This window comes from Hermetia illucens, chromosome 2 (assembly GCF_905115235.1).
Source record: "Hermetia illucens chromosome 2, iHerIll2.2.curated.20191125, whole genome shotgun sequence".
In the NCBI taxonomy this organism is placed as follows: Eukaryota; Metazoa; Arthropoda; class Insecta; order Diptera; family Stratiomyidae; genus Hermetia; species Hermetia illucens.
Window position 1 is genome coordinate 79,587,604 of NC_051850.1, and position 12,104 is coordinate 79,599,707.

The 12,104-nt window shown below is 40.4% G+C and overlaps 1 protein-coding gene across 1 annotated transcript; it reads left to right on the forward strand.

Moving 5' to 3' along the window:
• Positions 1-1,751: 1,751 nt before the first annotated feature.
• Positions 1,752-8,234, forward strand: LOC119649458 (cytosolic Fe-S cluster assembly factor NUBP2 homolog). The gene is made up of 4 exons (XM_038051612.1): positions 1,752-2,046; positions 2,105-2,375; positions 7,739-7,910; positions 7,975-8,234. Exons 1-4 carry the CDS (start codon positions 1,885-1,887, stop codon positions 8,192-8,194), a joined length of 825 nt encoding a protein of 274 aa, XP_037907540.1. The 5' UTR covers positions 1,752-1,884; the 3' UTR covers positions 8,195-8,234.
• Positions 8,235-12,104: the final 3,870 nt, after the last annotated feature.

A 12,104-nucleotide genomic window follows, 5' to 3' on the forward strand; every position in this document is an offset into this window, starting at 1 on the left:
CCCGAGATCATTACCCCGATTTGATTCAGGTACTCATTCACAGCTGAGACGACTGGTATCCGACGTCAGAACACGATACAAATACAAAATATTAACACTTTATTTGTATAAAAAAAATTATTTTTTATGTAATTTGTTTTTCATACAAGAGGTTCCCAACAAACTCACCGATTCATTTGTCGGCAGGCAGGAGTCCTCTTTCCGATAACCAATCCGCTCCCGATAGAAGTCAATGGAATAAATAATAACGGAGCTATCGTCAAAATAATGTTATGATCCGTATTTTTGATTTAAAAAAAGAAGATTTTTCCGTTTAAAGGTTTAGGCGGTTCTCTGAAAATGCGCGCTTTATATCCTTCGAATTTTTAGAATTCATTGCATAGGGATAAATACAATAGATTCTCAAAGGATTCAGCTCACTTTCAATTTATATAAGAAAGCTGGGTTTCGTTTTTGACTTTTATTTAAAGAAATCGGGTAATTACATTATTTTGATTATCGCTCCGTTATTATTTATGCCATTGGCTTCTATTATACCTCATTTTAAAGATCTTCCCAGGCACTTTAAAGAGCTCCGGGTTAATTTCCATTAGAAGTTACTGGTGTTGTGCTATTTGACCGTGAAAATGTTAATTTTTTCTAGTCATAGCAAATTTATGCTTGACGAACTATAACTCAGTCCATATTGCATCTGCAAAAAATGGAAAAACTCGTTCTTTTTGTTATTTAATATACTTCGTTTCTCCTTCATAGCATTTCTACACGAAATGCATGGTTTTCGAGGTATTTGCAAAAAGCCGTTGTAAGCATGCATTGTTTCGATGAAAAAAAACATGTTTGAGTATGAGTGACTCGAAAACTACTACTGGTACGAAAAACTTTTATTAAACATTTAATCGATTTATGCGGTTATTTCTGGAAAATATCCACCGCGAGAGGGGGGGGGGGGGGGGGAGGCGCAGCCCTCACACATAAAATTAAATGCCGCTAAGAGTGCACATATCTTCTTATTTTCGATTTTTATGAATAGAAGCGGCGAGACCAATGCAGACGCCATTAATAATTAGCATCAGCAACCAAAAATAGTGCCTTCCGCAGTTCGTAAAACGAATCCATTCAAATTAATTACATTCAAAAGTAAAAAGGTAATTATCGAAAACGAAAAGCGGCGCTAAATTGGAAATACCAGAATCAGAATGAACCTCATCATTGTGCGTGCGGATCGAAGTTTTGCATTTTAATTGTATTTCCCGCATAACGCTTCCCGCGACAGAGATTCCTTCTCTGGGAATGGAATATAAGCTTACGATTAACTTCCAACGCCAATTCAAACCATTATCGCTTTTCACAGAAGGCACCTCCAAATAGACTTTTACACTTGAAGCTGCGTTGCGTATGGCAATCGCGAGCCTCGCTGAATGCACGGACAAGTGTGGTGATGTCGTTTCCGTATGGTAGGGAGCGTGTTATGTGCACTTCTAAACGAAACGGGCTTGAGAGTTTCGCGAGCTTTCAACTGTCAAACCGGAATTTCGAGGAGGTAATTATTTAAAAAATACATTTGTACCTATTTGGTATATCATGTAATCTAATGTTACGACTATCACAACAATCTCGTCCTTTTCGGTATCGAAAAGAATTAATTTCTGGTTTTGACATTTTGCCTCAATGTTTTTGAACTAATGACCCACCAACGGACATGGGTCGTCAGTAGCGAAATACGAGCAAGAACTGACGTTTACGAATAATGCTCGCGGCTTGTCGCAAACGTCAGACGGTACGCTTCGCGAGGCTCGCGAGTGGTGTGAACTCCAAACGCCACTCAGCTTAAGTCTCCGATAAAGGTAATAATTGGTAACGCCGTGAACATATGGTTGCTGTCAAATGGTTTATCAATTTTATTTGTATGGCAAAAGTACCTTGATTTCGAAGAAAATGTTGAACAACGTAAAGCATGTTGTGCTCGTGCTATCTGGCAAGGGGGGTGTGGGTAAATCCACTATAAGCACACAACTAGCATTGGCTCTTAAGGAAGTCGGTTATCAAGTAGGACTTATACATTTCATTAATTAGTTTAGTCATAAACATTATTATATTGTCTTAGGTTGGATTGCTTGATATTGACCTTTGCGGTCCAAGTGTGCCTTACCTACTTGGCATCGAAGGAAGTGAAGTTTACCAATGTGAAGGAGGATGGGTTCCTGTCTACACGGATTCAACCAAACGTCTCGCAGTTATGTCGATTGGATTTTTGCTGAAGAATAGGAACGATGCTGTAATCTGGCGTGGTCCAAAGAAAACGGCAATGATTCGGCAGTTTCTGAACGACGTCGCCTGGGAAGAGCTAGATTATCTGATTATTGATACGCCACCAGGTATTTGTATGCAGCAGTCAGCTACTTACCTATGAAATGATTTCTTTCTTTCAAGAATTGAAGAATTATATAGATATGACCGCCTTGTTATGAACCTTTGTGGTATGTACTTCCCACATTAGCTCTTATCCCCGAGTTTCAGTATTTCCGTAGTAGTTGAGAATATCATAGGGTTGATTTCAACAATTTTACGAGGCAACGGTTTCAAAGTTTTAGTGGCTCTCCAAAATGCTATTCGTTTTCTTCCTTCTTTAGCGCCTTATTCCTTACGAGCTAGAACTCGATATCCAGAAAGTAGGAAGCTAGTCTCCACTGCCGGATTACTTAGTTTTTTTTTTTTGCTTTTCTTAGAATTTTTTTTTGTGAAAAACTGGATAAAGATACAGATACGAATTTTTCGCCATATACTTATTAATATCTGGGGCAGGCATAATAATTTTTCCAGCCCGATAGCATAGTTCATTACTGAAAAACAGCAATTTATGCACCCATCTTCAGAAAAAGGTGTTTTTCTGCTGCCTCGCTAGAGGGCACTGCGATCATCTTAAAGAAAAAAAGTAAACGGCATTTTAACGTGCAGACTAAACTACAATCCACAAAATAGGACTATTAAAAAAAATTAAAAGCTAAATTTTTGATGCTGTGTTAAACGTTATTTTGTGAATTTTCGTGTTTTCTTAAGGTTTCTTTAATGAATAAAAAAAACTACTGAATGAATCGCAATTCTCCTAGTTTGCGAATCATAGAAATATGTTCTGAATAAGTCGTGAAAATTTGAGAGAATTTCGTTGGATAAATTTTGGGCTATGGTGGTAGCAGATTTTCAACATGCAGTTTCGAGAAAAACGCATTTAAAAGGTAGAATTCGATTTTCAACCACTAAATATTAACTGACCATTAATCTGCTATACCTAGTCCATAAACCTTAGGTTTCTTCAAGAAACACATGTACAGTTTTGCCTTCAATTCTTGACCTTTTAGCGAAGTCATTCGGACCGATAAATACGCCCTTTATTACGGCGATCGTCATCTGGCATATAACTTATTACGTATTTAACACTATAATCTAATCTATCACTATCTATATAATCACTTTGCCCATATTTTCTACACTATATCTAGATACGATTAATGTAAAAAAAAAAATTTGATTCCGCGAATCCGACATACGGGATGACCCCTTTAAAGCTACTTATTTATAGTCTCTGCATTTTTACACGTTTTTATGAAATTGCGGGCTTCCGAGCGTGCATTTCATTCTAAATTTTTGTTTGCAGATTAGTTCTTAAAACGGTTCACATAGTGTCGCGATCTAAATTAATTTCAGTTTTATTTGTGTATTCACTTGCTAGGTTTTCTGTATATGGTCCAGTTGCAAATCTATATATATGTTTACTGTTTTATGTTATTAAAATCATACAATCGATGCCGCTTTTAGGGCCCTTGCCTCCGGCTAAAATTCAATGTTTATGAACGGGAGCTTCCGAATTAATGTAAGTGACACCCCTAATTGGCGCTTGCAACTCAAACAGTGCCTTCGTCCGCATTCGGCATCGTCATTGTGTTCCCCGCTAAAGAAAATGAGAGCAAAGAAGAACGGAGGCCTTAAATGTTGTGTAAAGTACGTCTTTCGAAAATGAGATGCGATGGAACTATGGGGGCTCTGAAATATCTCCATGTGAGAGCACCTACTGTATAGTAGAGTTAGAAATCATAATCGATGATAACGTGATTACGATGAAAATTACATGATTCAGTTTGCCTTGATTGATTGCGAAATCTTCTCTATAGTAGCTTGATCTCGATGGAGTAGAGAGGCTCAAAGTAAATCACCATCTGGCGTAACATGCCATTCCTGTGTTGTGGATGGCTTCAGTGTTAACTCTCGCCTGGTTGTCAGACGGGATTCTTGGTGGTGTTGTTATTCCAGCTCGGAGGACCATGCCAACGAGATAGTGATCTGAGTATATATTGAGCTTCATCTCTGTACAGGGAGCGCAAGTTCCATGAGAAAATGTGCAAATCGTTTTTCCGTCGTCGTTGCCGGGTTCGTCGTTGTGGTATCAGTCCAGTCCGAGGCTCCTGTTGTGGCTTCGTAACAAGTTGTTTTCCGTGTAGTGTTGTCAGCCCTACCCAACCCCCAACCTGGAGGACCAGTTGATACAATTTATCGCGTTTTTAGGCGCGGGAGACTCGCCTTCATCCTTCTCCGTCTGCAACTTCTCGTTAAGAAAGAGCTCCCAGTGGTCACTACGTGGAGGTGGAGATAAGGTTTGGTAGTAGAGCTGTTGGTGTTGGTTTAGCAGACGTTTCCCAGGTTTTATACTCCATCGTGGGTACCAATCTATGTTTCGCCCTGGGACCTATACTACCCTTTGTCACCAAATGGCATTGAATTCGTGTTAAAACAATAACTTTATTATCAATTACTAATTAGCTAACTAACGAACAATAAAATACCTCTCTGGACGTTCTCCATATTGTACTCTCTATCGTGCTCTGACACCGAAAAACAAAAATTCGCTGTCGAAAATTGTTGTCATGGCCACCGCGATTCGCACTTGCGTTCGTTCGACACGCAAGTTGCTCGCTTCGCCACAAGGTTTCACGCTCCGATGAAACCAAAGAGGGTTTCAGCGAGAAACGAGACGCATGGATCTCTCAGCTCCCTCGGGTGCCGTAAAATGGATACGTCGCGCGTCTCTTCTCCTGATTGGACTTTCTTGCTGGACGAAGGGCTTTTGTTGAATGTCGGAAGTGAACTGACTGATAGAGCTGAAGTTCTGAACCAAAAGTTAGTGACTTATGGGCTGTGAATAATGTGAACGGCTTGCCTTCAAAGGAATATCGGAAGTATTTAGTTACGTAGTGAGCGGCTAATAACTCACAATCATAGGTGTTGTAATTCCGTTGATCGGGATTCAGCTGTTTGGAGAAGAAGCTTAACGGCTGCCACATTTGTTTCACTCTTTGGTGAAGAGCAGCACCTACGGCAATGTCTGAGGCATCGACAAATACGGCCAGGGGCGCATTTTCCTGAGGGAATACCAGGAGTGTAGCATCCACCAGCTATTGCTTGTTGGCGTCAAACCCCTGGACAACTTCTGAGAACCACACAATCAGCCGGGAGTCCTTGGTTTTCGGCTCAAACAAGAAGGCGTTTTGGATCGATTGATGATGGGGAGGAGGGGGCAAATAACAACGATAGAATTTTAACATGCCCAAGAACCTTTTCAAATCCTTAATAGTTTTTGGAAGCGAGAATTTGGAAATCGCTTGCTCTTTGACTGGATCCGTTTGGATGCCTTCAGGGGTAACCAGGTGACCTAGGGACCTGACCTGCGATTATAGGAAGTTGCACTCGGGGTATTCTAAATGCGCGGACTCAGAGCAAGACGCGACTAGAACATTATCCAAATATACGAAATAAAAGTAGAGGTTTCACAGCACGGAGTGAAAGATTTGTGTCGCGTTGCACAATCCGAAAGTCATCTCTCCGAAAGGTCCGAAAGGTGTTCATATTGCCGTTTTTGGAAGTCTTCGGGAGCTACAGGGATCTGATGGTAAGCCTTGACTAAGTCCAAGGTCGAGAAAATACGGCAGTTTACGCCAGAGTGCGCAAAATCGTGGATGAGCGGGATGCGGTGTCGGTCTGGAATCGTCTGAGTATTTAGACGTCTGCAGTCGCCACAAGATTTTCATTCGCCATTCGGCTTAGGGACTATGTGAAGTGGCGAAGTCCAACAACTCTCTGAAGGTCTACAAGTACCCTGCTTAAGAAGTTCTTCGAACTCTTTCCGCGCAACTGCGAGCTTTTGCGGTGGTAATAGACACATCATAGGAAAAAATGGGGAGCCATTATTGTTGGTGTTGTGGTGAACATCATGCTTAACGGGCTCAGAGAGACTACGCTCGGTAGTGATGTTGCGCTAATTTTGAAGAGGTGCGCGAATACGTGCATCAGCAACATCTTCAAAAACGATGGAAAGACGGCTGGGTGAGCTGTATGAGATTTTTCCTGATGACATAAGGGTAGTTGTGGGGTCTACCTACCTATTATGTATATCCACTAGCAATCCGTAGTGCCACAGGAAATCCGCGCCTGAGATAAGTATGCTGATGTCCGCAATTATGAAGCGCAAAGAAAAGCAACTCTGATTTTTTCGGTGCGAAATTGTAGTGACTGGTACATTTCTTGGTTTTTTCTGCGAGCTTACGGTGGTAGCAGTATGCCCCGCTACTTGCCGAAGGTACCACCTACTACCTACTCTCCGATCGCCCATTTCGGGAGGCTTATCTAGACCTTGATCTAGTCCTACTTCCCGAATGCAAAATACTAACGACCTCTGCCATCATCTGCTGCATCCTATCTTGACTTTTCGCGAGACACCTCTCCAATCACGTGTGACGCCGGCCAAAGCGAATTGGGCCTCGAGTTGGAAGAACCACGCTGCCAAGCTCCTATGTCAAAACTGCGCCACTCGAACGGCCATGGTAGTTATCAAGGGACTTTCTCTATTCCGGTGGTGGCTCGTCCCGCCACATTAGTCCGGTTTTTATCCTAGACTCTGTTATCGGTTTCCGAGCGATTAAATATCTGCTGAAATTGAGTGTTGGGAAGCCTTTTTAGTAGATTTCTTTATGTTCCACCTAATAACATAAAATAACTGCAACAGTGGAATTTGAACTTAGCCTCGAAAAGCATTAGAGCACCCAATTTCTAATTCATAACAGTTCGCTAGGAGGCAATATGGTCATTATTGTATTCGTCAGTGGTTATTACTCTGGTTTGAGTCAGGCATTCATTCACAGCTGAGCGGACTGATGTTCGACATTCGGGTAACAATACAAATCCCTCCGTCATCAGTAGACTTGAGTAGTAACCTTTCCCTCCGACAGTTTAGCGCTTTAACTTAACTTTAAAGCCATCTGAACATTTGTTTAGTGCGTTTATGAACAGAGTCTTGTCGTTCATCTTCGCAATAAAATACCTCTGCTTGAAGATAAACCAAAAGACTTCTGCTATGTTCTTAAAGGAAAGGAATAATCAAACCGTTAATTTTGTCAGTTAACTATTTTGGGAAAAATGCATATTTTTGTAAATCCTTTGATCAAATATTAGTTTACACTGTGATTTAACTGAATCCATCGACATTTTTTTGTTCAGCTAGTTTTCTTTAAAAAATAATGAAAATGCCCTATTTTTTGCCCTACAAGTGGAATTATTTCCTTAATAAAAGTTAATGATCATTCACGCGCTGTAATTATCAGTAAAAGGATACTTTTTCATAAAAACAAATTTTCAAAATAAATATTTAAAAGAAAATGTTACGCAAGTTAATGGTTTCGACTTCTGTTACAAGGAACTTCTGATGAACATATTACTGTCATGGAATGTATGCGCGAGGTAAAGTGTGACGGGGCCGTAATCGTGACAACATCTCAAAAAGTTGCTCTGGAAGACGTACGAAAAGAAATAACTTTTTGTAAAAAGACAAATATAAATATAATTGGATTAGTTGAAAACATGAGCGGGTAAGAACTTTACATATAAATATGAAATAATTTTTAAATTTGAAGCTACTTCCTCATTTTTCAGGTTCGTTTGTCCGCATTGCGACGATTGTACCAACATATTTTCCTCAGAAGGAGGTGCATCTTTAGCTTCAGTAGCAGGTATTCCACTCCTTGGAACCCTACCTATCGATCCAAAAGTTGGCGAATTAGCCGGAAAATGTACGTCAGTCTTTAGTGCATTGCCTGAGTCACGAACTGCTAAAATTTTTCACGAAATTATTGACAGAATTACAAATAAATAGCAATTAGATATATTAGTATGAAAAACTGTGCGAAGGGAAACCTAGTGTTTGGATTGAAAATTTTGATTTTTTTTAAGTTATTCCTGATTCACAATGAAAAACCTTCTCTACAGCATATTCTAAGGGACCAAGTAACGTTAGAATGAAATATTGTGCGGCTCAATCTGGCATTCTTTGGAGGGGTATGGAGATGATGTTCGACTCCTATGCTGAGTCGAATTACCTGCTAATAACCCCTGTTACTTGTAGAAGATTAATCTGGAACCGTTTGGTACATTACGTCGGGTTAAGTCAATTTAGGAGCAGTCAACTGGTCATTCAGGAAGCTTCAGCTGATCCGCTGTCGTTTGTGCTTTAAGTACAACGCACGGCTTGACTCCACCTGTCCTTAATTTGTATCATGATACTTGACTTCTTCCGGCAAAGAGGCGTTGTCGACGGATTTTCCACCTTCTACGGGAGAAGAAAATATGGCAAGCATTGCCAGTCACTCCCTGCAATAAATACAGTCCGGGGACATAATTATGAGCAGATAAAACTGAAAACATTGGCGCCCGCTGAATCATTAATTTAGGAAATAATCAACCTCAACCCTTAACCACGATAGACCGTCTTTGCTGAGCTGCATAACTCTCGGGACATAATTGCTTATTAAGGACACCAGCTCTAATTCCAGAATCGTAGATATGTAGATTGAGGTATGGTGGCACGATATTGGTCATAAGCCGCTAATGGGTTTGATTGTGATCTCACCGACTGTGGACTGTGGGCTTCATTTCGTTGGTAACGACTATTTTTTCGTTTTTCCTTAGAACGAAGAATCCGTACTCAGCCATTCATCTATTCGTGGTCATATCACCACTTCAAGTATGGGATAACCAGCGTCAAACATCTCGGGTCGCAGCAAATCAAGGGTAGATCCCTGACCCACCCGGTACGGTCTCTTAGGCATTACACGTCGACGTATAAATGATTGCCCAGTGCCCGCCCAGTTCGGCTTACCTAGCAAAATTGAAGGTGATCCAGTGTGGTAAACTTTGAATTTAACCAAATCTCCTTTTCGTTAAAACGAAAGCTGGGTTGGTTGGTTTTCAGTAGCAAGAAAAACCAATTAAAAAGTTTTCTGGGATCAATCAAGGACCCAATGGATCAAATGGCAAATCACATTGTTTCCTAGGCGAACGTGAGAGCGGTGAAACCTGGAAGACGCACTTTTCAACAAGGACCACGACAACGAATACTCTTGGCCAGTGTTGTGCTTTAGTTAACTAATTATTCCATTAATAATTGTTTCATTCGTCAACTGCAAGGATCGAATCACAGTTGATTAGTTGTAATTACGAGTGAGCAATATTTTTTCCAATTTTCATTGATTATTCAAACCTTGCAAATAACAATTAAAATCTAAAAATCTTGTTACTCATGATTACGACTAATCAATTGTTATTCGTTAATTGCAATTGACAATAAACTTTCTAATTAATTTTAAGAATATTTTATTGAGGCTTTGTATAACACCAAGCACTATGTCTGCTAGACTTATTGGAAAGCGACTGTATCTGTTTCCTCGAAATATGATGGGAGGTACGTGGTCTACGAAGTTGTTAACATTATAATCAGTGGGACGATATTGTGTTAGCCGTTGCAGAAGAGGGAGGATTTCTTTTCGATTGGTTTTTTTGCGGGGCTGTTATTTTTCTTAATAAGTGCTTTAGAGAGAGAGAGAGAGATAGAGAGCATTGCTGTCGCAGTTGTTTTATGCACATTTTGCCTTTCCATTTTATAGAGTTTTTTGTGTTAATTAATGAGGATTGCGCATTGTTTTCGGCAGATGGATCGATAGGTGGTATGAAATTGCGAAATATTAGGTTGCCAAACGTGGAGACAATACCGGAGAACTCAGTTAACGTACTAAAAACCAACTGCAAAATAATGTCTCCAAACAACACCAAAAAAAAATGTTTTCATGTGAGAAACCATTATTTTCTTTTGGATTTGATTCCGCGAGAAATCCTCCAACGAAAAACTCTTTTCTTAAAATTTACAGCCTACAAAATCAAGAGCGGCAGCCCACACCGCTTATGTCGAAAACAAGGCGCGGCCCGTGCCTATTAAGCCAAAAAAACTGAAAATGCGGAGGCAGCAGAACTTTTCTCAAAATGTGCATAAAACAACTGCGGCTACACTGTTCCAATATCAAAACACCTCCCAATCCTAATTTTTACAAAATTCATAAGAAAATCAAGATATATTTGAAAATATGTGGTAAGAATAAGGAAGTCATATTCGAATGAGTAACCACTGTATATAGTGCGGCATGTCAAAGTCGCATTTTGAGCCTCTCCTTGTATCGTGATTTCTCTTCAAAACGTCTGGTTTATATGGGTATGTTACACATTCTCGCTTGGTTAGCATGTTGTATAAATAGATATACCTCCATTTGGCTCTTTAGACGACAGTGCAGTGCCAGCGAAATATGAACACAACTAATTTTCATGCAACTATAAAATTTATTGTATATAGTTTTATAACGTATATATTCTTTTATGCACATTCATCATCATCAACGGCGCAACAACCGGTATCCGGTCTAGGCCTGCTTTAATAAGGAACTCCAGACATCCCGGTTTTGCGCTGAGGTCTACCAATTCGATATTCCTAAACGCTGTCTGGCGTCCTGGCCTACGCCATCGCTCTATCTCAGGTAGGGTCTGCCTCGTCTTCTTTTTCTACCATAGATATATTTTTTTTTTTTTTTGGGGTAGGGTAGGTGAATGCATTTACGCACACAGTGTTGGACTCCCGATTCGGTACGTCGTCGGACTACCAACTAATCACCTCCCCATCGTCAGAGAGCTAGCCTGGAACCGTTTGTCACATTACTTCGGGCTGGTCCCCGAACTCTCCCGCTTTGCGGAGCCTTCAAATCAGGGAATTCCTTTCACCAACGGAGGATGAGGAAGGGAACTGTCAGTTCAAGGAACCACTTGCCATCCGGCTCCTCCACCGGTCGAGTTCTATCTTCTTAGCAACGAGAAGGGCCCGAATGTAATGGGCAACACGGTTCCACCTGTCAGCAGTCCTCAGCAGATAGATATTGCCCTTATAGACTTTCCGGGTGGGATCATCCTCATCCATACGGATTAAGTGACCCGCCCTCCGTGAGCCGGATTTTATCCACAACCGGACGGTCATGATATCGTTCATAGATTTCGTCATTGTGTAGGCTACGGAATCGTCCATCCTCATGTAGGGGGCCAAAAAATCTTCGGAAGATTCTTCTCTCGAACGCGGCCAAGAGTTCGCAATTTTTCTTGCTAAGAACCCAAGCCCAGTTCGGCTTACCTAGCAAAATTGAAGGTGATCCAGTGTGGTAAACTTTGAATTTAACCAAATCTCCTTTTCGTTAAAACGAAAGCTGGGTTGGTTGGTTTTCAGTAGCAAGAAAAACCAATTAAAAAGTTTTCTGGGATCAATCAAGGACCCAATGGATCAAATGGCAAATAACATTGTTTCCTAGGCGAACGTGAGAGCGGTGAAACCTGGAAGACGCACTTTTCAACAAGGACCACGACAACGAATACTCTTGGCCAGTGTTGTGCTTTAGTTAACTAATTATTCCATTAATAATTGTTTCATTCGTCAACTGCAAGGATCGAATCACAGTTGATTAGTTGTAATTACGAGTGAGCAATATTTTTTCCAATTTTCATTGATTATTCAAACCTTGCAAATAACAATTAAAATCTAAAAATCTTGTTACTCATGATTACGACTAATCAATTGTTATTCGTTAATTGCAATTGACAATAAACTTTCTAATTAATTTTAAGAATATTTTATTGAGGCTTTGTATAACACCAAGCACTATGTCTGCTAGACTTATTGGAAAGCGACTGTATCTGTTTCC